Source organism: Python bivittatus, unplaced genomic scaffold (assembly GCF_059951505.1).
Source record: "Python bivittatus isolate LINGU-HERP-01145 unplaced genomic scaffold, Pbiv_v1 ctg000400_np1212, whole genome shotgun sequence".
NCBI lineage: Eukaryota > Metazoa > Chordata > Lepidosauria > Squamata > Pythonidae > Python > Python bivittatus.
The window spans coordinates 7,462,969-7,481,583 of NW_028277073.1; the positions used below are offsets into that span (position 1 = coordinate 7,462,969).

General features: G+C 39.8%; 1 protein-coding gene across 1 annotated transcript in view; it reads left to right on the forward strand.

The window, feature by feature from the left end:
• OIT3 (oncoprotein induced transcript 3) overlaps window positions 1-18,615 on the forward strand; it is a 30,559-nt gene continuing 11,944 nt past the window's right edge. Inside the window, exons 1-4 of the mRNA XM_025164549.2 lie at window positions 1-255; window positions 6,812-7,186; window positions 12,224-12,334; window positions 17,828-17,950. Of these exons, the coding sequence (XP_025020317.1) occupies window positions 138-255; window positions 6,812-7,186; window positions 12,224-12,334; window positions 17,828-17,950 (727 nt within the window). The 5' untranslated portion in view covers window positions 1-137. The remainder of the gene's footprint in view (window positions 256-6,811; window positions 7,187-12,223; window positions 12,335-17,827; window positions 17,951-18,615) is intronic.

The following is an 18,615-nucleotide window of genomic DNA, read 5'->3' on the forward strand; positions in this document are numbered from 1 at the left end:
TCATCTTGGCCTCTTCCTCTGATAAAACCCCCAGTCCCCACAAGACTTTCTTTCCTTATGTACACTTTGCTTCAAAACACCAGAGCCTGAAGGTACCTGGTGGGATTATAAGAAGTAGATTCCCCTTGTCTTCTTCAATGGGTCCTGTTGATACTTCTCAATGCAGATGCCTTTGCCAGCAAGAGATGCTCCTGCTTCTTGTATTGTCCTTTTGCCTCTACGCTAACACACAGCCCTTGCAGGAGAATACAGTGGGTGAGTACTTGCAAAGCCATTAACTGGGAAGTCCCAAAAGGCCATGTTCTTGTCCTGACCTAGTGTTTCTTCTGAGGTCTTCACAGGCCATTCACATGAAGTGGACAAAATGCATAGGTGCTTGCTTGCTGCATGCAGTTTGGAAGGAGAGTTGACTTGTTTTGTTTTTGCAGGGAACTTGGACTTCTGTAGCATTTAGTGCAGTACATTGGTCTTATAAGTACTTAATGGAATCACAGAGATGTCAGACCAACCTAAGCCATCATCTGTCGTATGAGCACCTGCCTCATAAGGGAGTGAGATTTCTTTCAGTTCTCCTCACATCTACAGTTCCCTGCAATATATATGCCATACCTTGCTAAAGGATCCTGTAGACTCCCTGTAGCAGCAGAATTTCAGATGGCTACAGAGAAAAGCAATGAGAAGTGGGAAGGAACCATTGTATGAATGCAATTCTATTCCATCCATGCCTTTGATGTGTATTAGAATATCACCACTCACAAGCATGGGTACTTTCTCCTTTACTTTCTCTTAAGACCAACAAGGCTACATCTTTGTGTTGTAATGCCCAACAGTTCCAGTCTGTTCTATTTTTATTCAATTCTGTAAAAGTGGGACTCTATCCTACTCTAGTGCTAAAATGTACAAAAAAAATAAATACATAGGATTCAGCAGTATCCCCAAATATCAAGTCATGTCTCTCTCTCTCTCTCTCTCTCTCTCTCACACACACACACACACACACACACACAAACTATATTGAGCTAAGATCTTGTTAGGTTGACTTTCTGGGACAAGGCAGATATTAAAATTCAATGAGATTATCTGATTTGATATAAGATAATACAAAATTAATGTAAGTAGAGAATTATTGCAAATAGATTCTGCTAATTTAAAGCATATTATTAGAAAATGATTCTGAGTTATAAAATAAATCTCATTCAAATCATGACTGAATAACAGTTGAGAAGGGTTTTATATATGCTAATGTATTTTTGAATACTCTGTTGTATTTGTGTGATACCTTTTGTTCAGAGGCTAATACGGTGTCCGTAGGAATTTACCAATTTTATTTTTACCCCTTTGGATTAGGTAGGTTATGTGCAATGGTTCAAAAGACTCCCCCCCCCCCCCCAGCATAAGGTTCATGACAGATTTGTGATTATATTTGGGAGGGCAAGCAAATATTGAGCACTGATGTGTTTCCATATTTATTTGATGGGCAGTTCTAAATTAGAATTCAATGAAGATGTCCACAAAGGTATGATAAAACATGGGAACATCCACACGCTTACTGTAATTTTGAAATCAGGGGCATGAATTCAAAAGGGAAATTGATTGATTGGCTATGTGCCATCAGGTCAGCATTGACTCTTAGTGACCATATTGGTGGATCTCCACCAGGATGATTGGTTCCCAGCCTGGCCCTTCAGGTCTTTCAACGGTGCACTGTAACTGAGTCCATCGACCTTGTTGCTGGTCGTCGTCTTCTTCTCTTTCCTTCCACCTTTCCCTGCATTATAGACTTCTCAAGGGAGCTAGTTCTTCACATAATATGTCCAAAATATAATAATTAAAATTAAGATAATTAAAAGGGAGATTACTATTGATAAATTCCAGCAGCAACAATCCATGTTCAAGGAAAATCCAAAGATCAGTCCATTCAGAGATTTTTGAAAAAGAAAAAAAAAACCACAACTGGGTGAAATCATTCGTTATTCTAAGTTCTATGCAACCATTACACAGAGAAGGAAATTTCATTTTTAAAACATGTAATGGTAAAAAAGGGCTAATGGCTGTAACAAACTACAGACCAGCCAATCACATTTTAGCCTGGTATGAAGCTATCAATCTGGGCTGCAGAATCTGGATGTCTATCTTCAACAAATGGCTACTTGAATTCTTGTAGCCTTAGCCGTGTATGTATAGCCTTTAAACCAAACAGGACTGTTTGTGATCTGCTGCAGGGCTGGTATATATCCATAGAGAAGCCAAGTTGCCTAGAGGGGCAGAATGGGTTAGACAGAGTGACAGGCAGGAGGGGCTGTGAGTGAGCACAGTGGCCAGACTCAGTGCATACTGACTAGACTGACCACTAGATGGCAGCAAAGAGATATAACCCCGCTCCCTTTGCTGCCACCTCATGGTCATCTGGATACCTGCAACCTATATCTGATAACCTAGTACTAATACAACTTGGTGGCACTGATCCAACCCCAAGAGAGTGCCCTGAATTACCATTGCTGCAGTTCTTCCTCAAGAACATTTTGCGTGCAAATCCTGGGTACCAATGCATCTGCTCCCTTGAAATTAGCCATTAGCTCATAAGATGATGCTTAAAATTAACACAGAGACTCCATCTGAGATTTGCCTTGGGGCCCAGAAAATCTGACTTACTCTTCCGCTAGTAGGTTACCTGAACTTAGCTCATATGGTTGGTTGCAAACCCAGAAAATTGGTTTAGATTGAGTAAATCATGGTTAAGAGTCCTGTGAACATAGCCATTGACAAATATACACATTTATTTATTTGTAAGATTTATGTAGCCACCCATCTCATATAATTGTAACAGAAAAGAAAAACAAAAGCCCATAGAGTTAAAACCATGACACACAAGCAAAGTGCCATAGTGCTCCCATATCATGTGTACATGTATTGGGCTCAATACTTCCTGGCCCTGGGAACCATTGACCCTCCATTTCAATCTTTTTAAAAAGCCAGATAAATCAGAAATTACTTACATAATGCAGTATATTCAGTGACGAGATGTAAATGTTGACCTTCCAATAACATGTATCAGGGTTCAGTGTGTGTCAAGCAATCATCCTTTTCATGTTTTGCCACTCCAGTCTTCCTCTCCAATTTTTCATTCCTTTCCTTTGATGGTACATTCCGTTTCTTTTCTTCTATAGATTATTTGTGCAACTGCAAAACTTGGGGAGGTTTTATTTTGACTCTAAGAAGCGATGTGTATGGTCTGAACACTAGAAACAAGGAATATGATGAATTGTATCCACTCTACAATCTATAATCATAAGCAAATGAAGGCAGAGGCCAAGGCAGCCCAGTGGGGAATCAAATTTCAAAAGGGAAGAAAATATTTTTTGCTTTATTTTGATGTGCCAAATCAAAGCAAATGGCTTCTTTAGCAAAAGAAGAAGGAAAACCATTCATTTACCTTAGTCAGAAGAACATTAATATAAATCCTTCTCTAATTCACAGCCAGCTGGAGTTATCTGGTGCTTAATCAGGTGTTAAATATATGCAAAAATAAATGGCAAATTTTAGCTGCAGAAGCTGCAGTGAGAAGATTAAGTGCATCCCTGATGAAAAGTGTAATGAACATGTTTATTATATTCTCTTTTGCAGCTTTCACTTTAAATCTTGAGAGTTTTATGAAATTCTGTTTGCTGGGAAGAGGTTGACAGAGACGTCCTTTGCTCATCCAGAGCCTTGCATTGCAGGTGACAGGTTGTTGGATAATCAAGATCTAAGAACTGTTCAAAGACAGCAACTCCTAGGAGAGTTGCGTTGCAAGAAGGCAGACAGGGAGAGCTGGAAAGGAAGGCAAGGCAAGGATCAGTGTTTGAGGATGGCTCATTATCTTCAAATGACACAGAACACTGACCCTTTCCTTAGAAATGTTGCCTCCAGGTTGTTTACCTCCACGATCTGGGAATCTTTAGCTCTCAGGTGTAAATCACATAGGCTTTGCAGCCCCAAGGAATTCCCCCTCCATATATCCTACATATGAGAGCCTGTTTGGTGTGGTGATTAAGGCACCAGGCTAGAAACTGGGAGACCGTGAGTTCTAGTCCTGCCTTAGGCACAAGCCAGCTGGGTGACCTTGGGCCAGTCACTCTCTCTCAGCCCTAGGAAGCAGGCAATGGCAAACCACTTCTGAAATCTTGCCAAGAAAACAACGGGACTTGTCCAGGCAGTCACCAGATCAACACTGACTTGAAGACACACACGCACACACACATTCCCTCCAGGCCTACAGATCAGAGAAAAATCTACTTCTGCTTACTCATAGAAGATTGATTGCAACATATAATGTAACTTTCCTTTGGTGGCAAAAGAAAAATCATCCAGCTTGCTTTGTGCATCATTCAGACTACTCCTTGCTTTGCTATTAAAAGCAACTCAGGTAGGGACCTGTGAGAGCTTTCCTTGATTACTACCGTAGCAAACTAAAAAGACATCCTAACCACAAAGCCTTGCATTGCCTCTCTTTATCAGGAGTAGGGAAGTCTTCCTTCTACTCAGAGACGCTCTCGCTCTCACCTATTGGTTAAATAAGTTTTCCCCAAACTGGAGCCATCTAACTATATAATTCCCACAATTTTCCAGCCTGCAAAGCCATTGGCCATGCTGGTGGGACTTTCAGTTATACTGCAACAGGTTGGGAAAGTCTGGACTAAAGATATCCAATGTATTTCCCATTTTCTCTTTTTAAAAGAAATTATTATTAAATTAGAATGATGATTAATGATGATTAAATTAGAACTGTGGATTTTTAAAATCAGTATCTTCATATCTCAGAGGTTTCTGAATAAGCTCACCAAAGCTAAGCTGAGTAGAAACATTGCTCCCAGTCGTACGGGTTAGCAGCATTTTAGAATCTCAGAACCTAGTTGGATTTGGGTTTTCAGGTACTATTTGAATGTTAGGTGCTGTAGGTGCACAGAAAGAGGAAGAAACACTGTTTTTATTAAGTCTTCCATATATGGGCATTTCATTTTTCTCCCATTACAGCAGCTGAAATCTGCAATAATTGTTTCATCAAGTTAGTATTGGGCATATTTTCTAGAAAGGAACCAAATTGGTTTAGCAGAGCCTTCAGCCAGGTAAGTGTGCATGAGAGATTGCTGAGGATGGTGAATTTATAGTATATAGGCAAGATTCCATGTCAAGATAATTTCTTGTGGACCTCCTACTAAGTTTCAATTAAACTACAAGAAACCATCATAGAATCATGAATTGTGGAGTTGGAAAGGTCCTCAAGGATTATCTAGTCTTAAGTAAAGGAAAAATCAGCCCTGTAGGCTCCATAATTTAAAATTAAATCTTATGGATTTTGAATGTAGTAATACAGCCAGATTCCCCATAAGGCAACAAATCATTATCAGACCAGAAGATCTATATACTACTAAAACTCTTGTGTCTGTAACCTTCAACTGGGCGAAACGATAGGTCATAGGGCAACCAAGGTACCTCAAATGGGCTAACTTACAGAATGTGTCCAAAATCTGGGACCCATGAGATTGAAATTTGGGGAATTTGTGGCCACTTCAGCACTGCTATGCTGCTGCACTGTCAGCCCAGGTCATGTGATTGTCATGGGTATCCCTGACCTCTTTCTTGCCTCCCTCTGTCTCCTGTGCCCAATTGGCTGGAAGCAAGGCCTGATGGGCAAGTGGTGATTGGCTGCTTTGGAAACAAGGCAGAAATTTGAAATCTCTTAACGGTGGTGGGCATTGAGGGAAGGACGAGGAAGTGACTTGGATACCTGCTGGCAAGGTAGGGCTGGCTGGGGGGTGCTGATGGTCGAGGGTGAGCCCTCTTCCTCCCTCGAGGGAGGAGATCCTTGGGGACATGCCAGAATGAGCAGTGAGGGTGCAATTTTCCTCATGGCCTGTGGCTCCCTTTGTTCCATGTTTCCCCAGCAAAGTGGCAGGCAGTTCCACAGGTCAGCAAAGGAGGAGGCTTCACTGGGGGTCTACTGAGGGTCACGAGGGGAAGGCAAATGGTGCAAGCCTATATTATATGTGGAAAGGAAGGAGGGAGGGAGGGAGGGAGGGAGGGAGGGAGGGAAGGAAGGAAGGAAGGATGGATTTCTGACGCTCCCTGCCAACTTCCCACAAGCAAAATGAATGGGGAAGCTGGCAGCAAGTCGTAAGATGCTCACACTGCTTTTTTGCCCTTGGTCGTTCTGTTTCTCTGTTTAGGTAAGGAAATATCCCTGAAACAATGACCCAATGGGTCATGGACTATCTAGGAAATTCTAAAGTGAAAGATTGAGGGAACTAGGTTTATTTAGCCTTTGGAAGACATAAATGAATAATAGAAAAAGACGATGACTTAAATCTGTAACACACAGAGTTCAATCTAAATAATATTATGGAAAAGCAGATCCAGCTGAAACTACTTTTTAATAGGAAGACCAGTTCAATATCAAAACCAATTACCTAGAGAAGTGGTGGGCTTTCCATCACTGGATATATTCAAGCAAAGGCAGATTCCTATACTGGGCAGAAGATTGGCTTCAATGGCCTCTTCCAAATTTATGATGCTATGTTAGTAAACATTTTATAAAGGAAATACAGCCTGTTACTATGAGATGCCCCCAACTTTACCAAGAAGTCTGACTATGGATAAATACTTAACCTTGTGTAGTTATGTAGAAAGTAAAATGCTCCCCAAAATTTAGCAATTGGCTGGTTCTATTCCTGCAATCAAACATTTATTTATCTCTTCCTAATTATTCCTACAAGGTTCCAGTATGAATAATCTACTATTGATAATGAGTAGATCTCCTCTTCTTATATTCCAGCTCTCGATCCTTGTTCTGCCTACATCAGTCTGAATGAACCTTGGAGGAACACAGAATACCAGTTCAATGATTCTACTGACCAGCCCGAGTGTGACAGTCACGTGGACGGGGAATGGTACCGCTTCACAGGGATGGCTGGAGATGCCATGCCTACCTTCTGCATTCCAGAGAACCACTGTGGCACCCATGCCCCAATCTGGCTGAACGGCAGCCATCCTCAAGAATCAGAGGGCATTGTCCAAAGGCAGGCCTGTGCAACTTTCAATGGAAACTGCTGCCTCTGGAATATGACTGTCGAAATTAAGGCATGCCCGGGAGGTTATTATGTCTACCACTTAGCCAAGCCCAGTGTCTGCTACCATGCCTATTGTGGACGTAAGTGACCTAAACTTAATTGTTCCTTCTTTCACAACTCTTCTTTGGGCAAAGTATAACAAGAGGAATTCCACTTTGGGAGCCTGTAATATGGAGTCCTTGGGGTTCTCTGAGCTTGGTTGTTTTCTTGCAAACATTTTGTTGCCCAGCTAGGTAACATCTTCAGTGCTAGAATGGAATGGGGTTTGCTCTCTTCTCTTGGAGCCTGTAATATTTCTGAAAATAAAAGACATGATTAGTGAATCACATGATACAACTTATCCAAGACTAGTTCGTTTGAGAGTACAAGTACATACTCACATGCATGAATGATTCCTCATATAATTTTGTTTCCCTCAAACAAATGAGCAAACTTCTTTGCATGAATATATCTAGTCTAGTTCTTCTCTCGATGTGATTCTTCTCACTCTTCTGTAATTTGCTTATTTATTATGAGAAGTATATTTTTCAGCTGTACAATCTTCAAACCCCTGACTCCCTGAAATTGGAATAATACACCTCTGCAAAAGAAGATTCCCACCAATTTCTTGGCAAGATCAACTCAAAAATGAAGTTTATTCCTGTTCATAGTAAATATGTTGTTGGGAACATGTTGCAAGGGAGTCAAAGATGATAATCCTCCTAAAGCAATGACTCTAGAAGATAACTCACTGAAGAAGGCTGTAGCTTCAGACGCATTCCTTCGCTGTGACTGTCTCATTTTTCAGCTCCAGATCCACCAGATCCACCAAGACCAATAGCAGTGCTATGTCCCAGCAGAAGTTCACAAAGCACAGTGCCTTGTCTGGCATTGCAAAGTTTAGCATCCTTGAACACTATTCATGACAGAATGCTAGAGTCTGCATTCCAGACTGGGGTGATTCATCAGAATCAACTGTAAGGGTGATCAGTTAGCATCTAGCTTCTGCTGAAAGGCTGCTTGATTTTATTGTCCCTCTGATTGCTGGCTGTACAGTTTCCCCACTACCCTGAATTTTCTTTGGGGTTTTGTTGCCCAACCCTTTGGATTCCAGTCACAGATCCATTCAGCAGCTCCTTCACTTCTCCAGCCTGGTAGAATATTCAACCACATGGTAGAGTTGCTATAAAAAGAAAACCTACCATGATTATGTGTTTCAGGTCAGAAAATTATGAATACTTGTGTTTTGACAATAGAAGCAAGTGCTCAGAAAGCTACTTGCTGCATTTCACAAACAGTACATACATACACTTTTGCATATCCCTTATCTGTTACAGTATGGAAGTTTTAAATCTACAGTGACAGTGTATATAGCATTAAAATGGCCCTCCTCTGCTTTTCCCCCCCACTTTCTCACACATGCACACAGACATAAATAGCACTCAAAAATACATTGAGGTTGATATGAAAAATGCCTTCAGTCATTGGCTCAGATTACAATGGTTGCTTTTCATGTATAACTGCCCCAAACTAAATTAAAAAAAAAAAAAAAAAGCTTACCCTGATTTCCTTTAGAAACCAGGCTCTCAATTTCCATTTTAGTTGCATTCTTGGGCAATGTAGTTAATAGCATTCTGTTGCATTACTCATTGACCCTTTCAGCTTATAACTGAGAAATCATTTCAGTAATGTATCTCATCTGGAAAATCTGCTCTGTGCATTCTTGTCAGCTGAAGAGGCTCAGTTCAAGGTTTCCTTGCTGAGCTGGGAGTGAGCAGATTCAAATATCTGATCTTTTCTGCTGTAGCATCCTTTCCTTTGAATTATTTTTGAGCAATCTAGTCTATTCCATTGTGATTTTTGTGAGGACAGCCATGCTCTTTCTTTGGGGGAAACGTTTGGACTGTCAAATTTGTCGGCACGCTGTTTTATTTTAGTGGTTTTGCATGTTGTTTTAAAAGTTGTGGTTGTTATTTGCAAATTGTCTAAGCTGCAGCACTGATGAGATAGCTATCTGCAAACACATCTTTGTGCATGTATTTATGCGTGACTACATTTGTGGATACCTTAACGGAGGGACTTTATCACTGTGAGGAAAATGCTAGACTACAAGGGGCATTCGGTTCATCAAGTAAATTCTTATGACCTTGATCCAAAAAATTCACAACAGATTCTCCATACCCCAATAATGCTTTGAGTTTTTATTTCTTTACATTTGTTCTATCCAATATCTCCAATGAGATATCCATCACTAATCTACAGTATGCTATCTTGTTTGATCCAGGATCTGCTCAAACATAACTTTCATTTTGTGATTTGAGCCAACTGGCATCTCTGAAGTATGATCTTCAAAGATTCATAAGGATTGGAAAATAATGTAAACTTCTTGGAGAAATTTTGGGTTCAAATTTAATAAATACAAATAAAAAAAATAGAAGTAGCCATTTTGACGCCACCCATGTTTTGAAGAACTAATTTATGACTGTTTTTCACACATTTCTCTAATAGAACTGGTTCAGGTCATCTGCCAATGATGGAAAGTCAACTTCTCAAAGCCTAAGAAAAACCCTGTATAACTTTTGTTGCATTGATGATCAATTTAGCATTCCATATGAATTAATTTCAGCCCTTCATTCAAGTTCTTGTCTTTCTAAAACAATGCACATGGGCCAGTGCTGATGCAGTAATATACCTGACATTGCAACACATAAGGCCACGATGGGAGATTATTGTTACCTAGTTAAATTACTCTAAGACAGTGACAAATACATTTAAAAATTAAGCAAATATACGTTTAATTAGTAGAAGGAACTATGTTGGATTTCAGCAAATCATGGAAGAAAATATACTAACTTTATGATATCTCCAGACGAGTATCTACCTGACCTTGAAAAATACTTTCCTTCTTTTTCTCTTGCAAGATAAAGTATTGATTTCCTCCCTTCTTGTTCAAAGACTTATCAAACTGAGTTTGCACATATAAGTAGACTTGATGATACTAAAATAGTTACAAATCAATAACATCAAACTTCTGCAGGGATGTCCAGTCTTTCCGTATTATAGCATTTACACCTTGACAGTTCTACAGTAACAGGAGACAACATGGGGCCCACATGTCCCAATATGCCCTAACACATCTCCCTTGGTCTCCTCTCTGCCACATCAGCTTTTTTGTAAAGTTTATTTTCATTAAAGAGAGAGAGAGAGAATGAGAGAGACAGAGACCAGAGAAACTTAGGTTCAAGACCATGGAAGCTCATAAGGTGACTTTGGATCAGTCACTTTTTCAGCTTAACCTAACTTAACAGGATACTGTAACAGGATACTGTAGCTGTGAGGAATAATGGAGTGCTGTGTATATCTCCTTGAGCTCCTGCATTCAAGACAAGCTATAAATCTCTATGTAAATAGAACCTCTATGTAAATAGAAACTGGTGTGCTGCAAATCAAAGTACAAAATTCATACGTGTTTTCAGAAATGTATTTAGTCCCACAAAAGTCCCACTGGCCTGGTAGAAAGCATTCTGATGGCTAGCGTCACTTCTGGTAAATGTATTTTATGACTGACTGTGCTTACTCACAATAAACCTTTTATGAATTTGCAATGCTCTCATAGTAGCCATTTTGTGAGTGCATCTACAACAAAATCTCAACATTCCAAATATGCCTCTAATCCAAAAATATTTCCAACAACCTTCCTACAAGGAAGAGTATTTTGATGGGCAGCTTTTCAAATTAGAACCAGTTCTTCTAGATATTCATAAGATAATGCACTGAAGTCCTTTTTGATGAATTAGTATGTGAGATCAGAAAAGTTCCTTCCCTGGTTGCATTTAGAAAGACAATCTACTTTTTTAAGCTTTTGAGCGACCACTTTCAAGTTTTGTCTACTGTTAGTTTTATTATTTGTCGTCTTGTTCTTTTATGCTATTTGCTATATATATATTTAATCTTTCATCACATACATTATTCTGAATTTAAGGAATCGTCCCAACTGGCAGTTAAAATAGGCTGAATTTTAAAACTATTATTTGCAATATAACTCAGAACAAGCTTGAATTGTATAGCAATACAGAATTATTGCTGTGTTGTTCTACTACATAACATTTGTCACTATGATAAGTAGAAGACTGCAATTTTAGGGATACTGAATACATTACAGCCACACACATTATGATAGAAATAGTCAAATGCCTATAAAATGGGTTTTAAATGAAATTTAAATTGTAGTATGAAAGTGGGAAGGGGTTAAAGAAGGTCATCTCTTTCAAAATCCTATTTTCTCTAGTTCTGAGGTCTCCACTGTGATGACTGGGGCACCAGTGTACCCACAGCCAACTGCCTTAGCACCCAGTTGATTTTCTTTCCCACCCAACTTTTTGCATTAAAAACATTTGTTTAATTTAAAACATGGTTGAAGTTGGCATGTTCTGAACCAAAGCACCAACTTCTGCCTTAGTTTTTATTTTCCTGAATGCTTTTGGTCCCTGAATTTGCTTTGGAAGCATTCTTTAAAAATAAAAATGGTGGGTAACTGCAGCTAAGTGTTTTATTTGAAAAAAAGTGCCCTCCTGCTCAGAAGAAAAGATGAAGATAGGCAGAGAGAAGGTCTTGGAACAGTGTTTTTCAACTTGACAATTTTAAGCTGTATGGACTTCAACTCCCAGAATTCCCCAGCCAGAGTTGAAGTCCACACAGCTTAAAGTTGCCAAGTTTGAAAAACATTGGTCTACAAGGATGCAGAAAAACTGGGGCTTTGTGACTGCTTTTATCCCTTGTGGCAGTCATTTTATGAATAGACTAGCCCTGGCCAACTTGGTCATTTTCTCAACATTTCAAATGCATTTTCCTCAAACAGGTCTCTTGCTCTAGCTCTTTTCCTCCTGATTAAAGTTGCCTTCAGTCCTTGAACCCGCTGGAAGAAAATGGTATCAGGATAAGCAATTTTGGGAAAGGGCAGGGGAAGTGTTCACAACCATTCCTCACTCTTTCTGCTTGATAAAAAGTTGGCGATGATCTGATTTATATATACACATTCTGCTTCTCCTTTAGCCCTTAGCTTAAGCCCAACTAATTTATCTAAGTATGCCCAATCAGTTAATCTGCTTTTCTAATGACCTTCCTTTGTTATTCTGCAGATTTCTATGACATCTGTGATGTGGTTGATTGTCGGGGTTCCTGTTTGGACACTGGAGAATGCATTTGTTCTCTAGGGACAATTTTGGGACCAGATGGACAGACTTGCCTTGGTAAGAAACTTATAGAAAAGGAAACATGAGAACCAAAAGGAAAATACCAAGTCAAGGGAGAGATCTGAGATGGGGGAAAACTAACAAGTTGCTTATGGATTGCACCACCCCACAGTAATAGGGTCCACTTTTCTTAAATGATAAGAGAAAAAAACGAGGAAACTAGGTAATGATTATCACTGTGAAAAGGAACTAACTTCCATTGTAAACGTCATCTACTCATCACTCCCACCCATGTAAACTGATCTCTGAAAAAATAATTAGAACAGGAACATAATTACCTAGCCAACATTTTGAGTGAACTCATCTTTATGAAATGGCCTGGAGCTCTTCCAGCACTATGTATGCAAGCTACAGCTTAAACTGACAGATTTTTCAGGGTAGAAACAAAGAGTATTGGGGAGCTGATTACATTTTATTTGCATGCCTTGGCATTCTTTGAGCGAAATAGTAGCCAATTATCCCAGCCTACTCCAGGAGACTAGATAAAGATTCGGGGCTTATGATTAAAAACAAAACTATGTAGAGTTCCATGAAGTAGTCAGAGTGCCTCAAAGCAGCATTCCAATTCATTTAACCAAAGCAAGCCATACATACAAAGAACGCTAATAAAAGTCAGCTGCTGGTAAGAAAAAAAAAAGTTAAATTCAATCTAAGCTTTGTTTTAATTAGATTTTTGGTTTTGACAGCTGTGCCAATAGTTTTAATTTGCTAAAGTTGTAGAAAAGGCAGTCAGAAAAGGCACTCTCCAGTTCAACACCAATTGGCAATCTAATCGATTGCCTTGAATCAGATGACAGCTGCATCACTATTAGACTTTAATTTATGTTTCAGAATAATCAAACTCATGAAAGATATACTGCTATCTCTTAGAAGTCTGGAAAGCATTCAGATGAGATGCTTCCCAAAGCATGGATTTCATCTTTCCAAGCAAATCTTCTGCTTCTATCCGTACTCCCCCACCCCTAAAACAAGCCCTTTAGAAAGCCCATTAGAAGTTTTCTCCTTTGATGATCTGATCAGCTTCTCTCCACCACCAAAATCTTTCTTTTTCATGCATGTGACCCTCTCCCCCCCCCATACATATATACGCATACCTGCTGTGGTCCCAAAGCCATGCCCCCTGCTCCCCCCTGGTCAGCACTGTGGGGCAGATTAGAAGGGACTCTAAATTAGTGTTCACACAAACATCAACTAGCTCAGGAAAGATCTAGCAGATTAGAGAGGAGGGCAAGGAAAATAATGCAGGGACTTGAGGATATGCCCTGTAAGGACAGGGTGGAAGAATCTGGGATGTTCGATCTGAAGAAAAGAAAATTTAGGGGAGACATGAGGCCAACAACTATATTTAATGGCCACAGAAAGTAGAACCAGGAATAATGTCATGTATAAGTTTCAGCTGCCTCGATTTTGTTTAAACATAAGGAAAAGTTTCCTGACCGTAAGATTGGTACAATGGTGGAAAACTCTACCTATAGATGCTGTGGGTTCTCCATTTCTGGAGGTTTTTAAGAAGAGGTGGGACAACCACCATTCATGGATGGTTCAATCAGCTTCCCTGCACAGTTTGGAGGTTGGGACTAGACGATCCTTGTGGTTCCTTTCAACTCTACAATTCTATGATTCTGCGAGATGTATTCATGCAACATGCTAAGTCTGATTCCTGTTCACTCTGAATACATAGCATGTTACAAGTTACAAGATATCTGAACAGGCAAAGAAGGTCAAGGACAATTGGAAGGAGGACAAATGAGGGGTAAAGGACACTAACTGTTTAAATTTCTTGGTATCCGGGACAAAAATTACAGTGAAAAACAAGCAAAAACTCTCCAATTGTCCTTGCCCTCCTTTGCCTGTTCAGATATTTGGTAACTCTAATACTGAGGTCTACAGGTATATTAAATTACTTTTTCCAGCGTCAGAAACACTGATTTTTCCAACAAATTCCAAACAACATTTTCCCAACAAATCTTTGTTTTCAAGAACATATGCTAAGTGTTAATATAGAATCGATAACAACACGCTCTCCAAATTTCACCATAAAAACTTGTGATGAGTCATGTGATCTCCAGACTCCAATGATCATAGATTTGAAGGGGCTGGATTAAAGCTGATTGCTGGGATCAAGAAATAAATTAAATAATGTAAATCTAGGCTGTTGAGCCTGTCGATGGACAAGAGGAAGAAAGAAGCAGACAATTTTCAAGATCACAATGCACAAAAGTTTGAATGACTACTGTTGTGAAAACAGTCCAAAATTTAAAACAAGAAGACAAAAACCAACACACTCAAAAAGCTGGACAATATTTGATTTTAAGGCTATGCTTGCCAGACAGGTAGTTTATAGTGCACTGAATGATACAAACACAGACATGGGTTAACTCAGTAAGCCGGCTTAGCGTGTTGTGTTAGTTTATAGCCTATTGGTGGCAACATTGGTACAGCCTCTCCTTACTTTTTAAAAAATATGTGGAGTATACTGGACAGAAGATGGAGCCTCAAAGAAGGTGGAGCTTTGTACATTATTTAACTTCATAGAAGAGACAGGTGGTGTTTAGTCTGAGCATTCATATAACGGCTGTCCAAAATGAACATTCTGCCTCATCCTGATGTGGCTTATTCATCTTTCTAATTAATTTGCTTAGCTCTGAGTAATAACATTTCAAGCGCAGACTTTTCTTCTTCTTTTCCTAGCCCTTAAGCACTCCTTATTTCCTAGTTGAGGGTCTACACAATTAAATTAGATTGGTAAATAGACAGTTCTAGTTAGATTGATTGGAATATTAGTCCTGAACACTTTCATTCATCATATCAATTGGACTAGCTTTTCACTGCAACTTACAGGGTGTTGGCTAGATCAGCATTTTTCACGCTTGGCAACTTTAAGATGTGTGGACTTCAACTCCCAGAACTCCCCAGCCAGAACCCAGAACCCAAGTTTGAAAAAACACTGGGTTAGATGCTATGAATCTTAAGTGTCAACTGCGATTTCTGAGTTCCTTCTGGTTTTCTAATGTTCTGCAGCAATCTCCAAGCTAATGAGGTTTATAACATTAGAATTTACAGTAACATTTTTACACTTACAAATAGCTATGTTTAAGCTGAATGTACAAACGTTCAAACCAGAGCTGATCTACTGTATATAATCAACTAGTTAATGCTGGAAAATTATGGGGTGTAATTTGCAGTTTAGTTTGCACCCAACACTCCTGGTCATTCTCTACATCCAGATAAGAGCAACACATATGCCACTCAGTTCAGCTAGTGAAAACATAGCTTGATGCTTATTTATTAATTAACGGATAATTGGCAGAAGGCGGGCAAAAGCAGAGAAAAAGAGAAAGATATTAACAACAGGCAAAAAATTGCATTATCTATATAGCTATATCAAAAGGACACAGAACGTTATAACACAGTGAGTCATTAATACGGACAGACCCAAAGGGAATGGCTTTGGTTGGGCCATCTTTATGCACATAGCAGCAGCAGAAAAGAGATGGAAAATAGGTCACCAGCTGACCTTCCTCCATTCTGCACACTAAATGAAACAATTTAGTGGAAAGGGATGATGGATCCAACATCTAAAACAAAGGGCAAGACTTTTATATAATTACAATTATATCATTCTTTTATATTTTGAAAAACATTTTTGGAACCCTGGTTATAATTCTTGATTAAAGCTGCAATCTGTTAGAACTAAGTCCCACTGATTTCATTGGGACCTACACTTACTAACTGTGCATAGGACTGAACTGTAAACTATCAGGCGGAAATAGAGTGCTCGTAAATCCCTCAACCTTAACCCTAACTGTTTCCACCCCACCAGCCATATAATCATTCAAAATGGAATTTGCAAAGTAGAATTAAGATGTCCTAGGAAAAAAAACCCCACCAAGTTTGTGATTCAACAAAAAAAGTCCATTATTGGATAGCAGTGAGTGCAGTTTTTCAGACTGGGTTCACACATTAGACTAGGCTATACTTTGTTTAACCACAGTTTACTGGTTAAATAAATGATAATTACCTGGGGGCACAGAACATGTGAGGCAAACAGGAGTCTCCCAAGTGGTGCCTGCAGGACTCTAACATTCAATAAAATGTAATTGGTTTTTAAAGAAAACAAAGAATAGGAAAAATCTCATAAGCTTACCAAGCAAATCCTGGAGATTTGGGTTGTTGGTTTATAGCAAGACAGAACATTATATATTGCACATAGCAATATTCTCAGTGCCCAGCACTAGGAAAATGTACTGGTATCACCCTTGTGCTTCTCTTTTGCCCTTTACATAAGATTCTACTCTTTGACCTTTTAATGCCCCTTGTAAATTAATACACCCAATAGAATAGAGAAAGATTTTGTTTTCAGACTAGTGCCCGAGACTAGTAGAGAGCTAAAAAAATCTGTCTATTGCTGTTGTGTTGTGTCACATCTAATTAAAACCAGCCTAGTCAACAGTACTGGATCCTGATGGATGATGTTCTTCTTCTTCTCTTTGTTGTTTCTAATCTTACTTTTTTATATTTTTCTTTTTCTTTATAGTATGAACTTTAACTGAAATAAATTATTGCTGTTGGGATTGTGACCTTTATACATTCTGATCATCATATTCTTGGCTATCCTATTTATTAATGTATTCCATGGCAGCAGTTGGCCAAGTTTAGCTGATCTTGACCTGGTTATTATTTAGATAGGAGGCTATAGGAAATGCAAGGATTGTAACTGCCAGAAAGTTGAAAAACATATTTCATATTGGAGGAAGTAGATACTGCTGAGTCCAGTGTTTTTCAACCTTGGCAGGTTTAAGATGGGTAGACTTCAACTCCCATAATTCCCCAACCAGTTGGGGAATTCTAAGAGTTGAAGTCCACCCATCTTAAACTTGCTAAGGTTGAGAAACATTGGCTTAGTCGATGCTTCTTAAAGAGAAATTGATTTCTCATGTCAAGTCACACAGATTGTGATGAAATGCCAACAGACCTTGGGAACACAGGGGAAGCAGCAGGACAGTTACAGGAGAAAACAGGGCCCATTACAGAGTCTAGGGGAGGGGGTAAACATGAGAAGAGACTCAGCGTAACTCCACCTACATTGCTCTCAGTATAGGTTGGGCAGGAGAATTGCTTTGAGAGGCTTTCAAGCAAGATCTAGCAAGAAAGATCTCAGAAATCCAAGTGGTTCTGGTTTCCTGAACTTGCCAACCTTGCAGGGCTTAACACAAATGGAGTCACTGGGTTTTGTACTGTTGTGGGGGGGGGGGGGGGGACAAAGCTACACGCACAAGCCAAGGACATCTAACTTTTATGAATCAACCATCAAGAATGCTGACAAAACTCCACCCAACAAATACAGGTCTTTCAAACCAATGAGCTGCAGTACTCCAAAAAGTAGGATTACCACACCTTGCCCCTAGCACACATGTTCTGCACTCCAGCTCTTAGCTGCTTTTAGCATTGCTGCTAAGTTGGAGATCTCTCACCCATGTTTCCCTGTAGATGAAAATGAATGCGAAAGGAATAACGGAGGCTGCAGCGAATTCTGTATAAACCTAAAGAACTCCTATCGCTGTGAATGTGGAGTCGGGCGTGTTCTGAGGGCGGATGGAAAGACTTGTGAAGGTAAGGAAATGACTTAGAATTGTTTGGTGAACTTTTGTGTCTGACTAGGAGGTTGATTTTAATTAACGCGCTTTAAGATTCATTTCTAGTAGGAGAGGATAAGGTCCAAAGTGCCTGAAAATACCCTAGAAATCAGAGAAATGGCTGTGAGCTAAAGGAAGGGAAGGGGAGGGGAGGGGAGGGGAGAGGAAGGGAAGGGAAGGGAAGGGAAGGGAAGGGAAGGGAAGGGAAGGGAAGGGAAGGGAAGGGAAGGGAAGGGCAATATTGAGGTAGCTTTCTGTCTTTGCAGGCTTCATCCAAGAACAGGTATTTGAATGCCAGTTGGGACTTGCTTTAGGGCTGAGAGGTGGGTGGAATAAAATTGCATAGATAGGCATACATTTTCATGCAACTAGACCTTGCCTTGAGAGTCCAGAATTCACCAGGGCTGGGCACATGTCCAAAGGGCTGTTTCCTTTGCTGAGGCTTTGATTAAGGCATCCCTTCAAAGCAAAGCAATGAAGTGGTGCCCGCCTTCTCTTGGGCAAGCTCAAGTGACATGCTTCCAGAAGGTGGACACCGGGCCAAGGAGCATCCACTTCAGAAGTGTAGTAGAACCTCTGCTTCCAGTTCCTTCACACAGTTTATCTTCATTACAGGGAATGGGAACAGCCCTGAAACTGCAC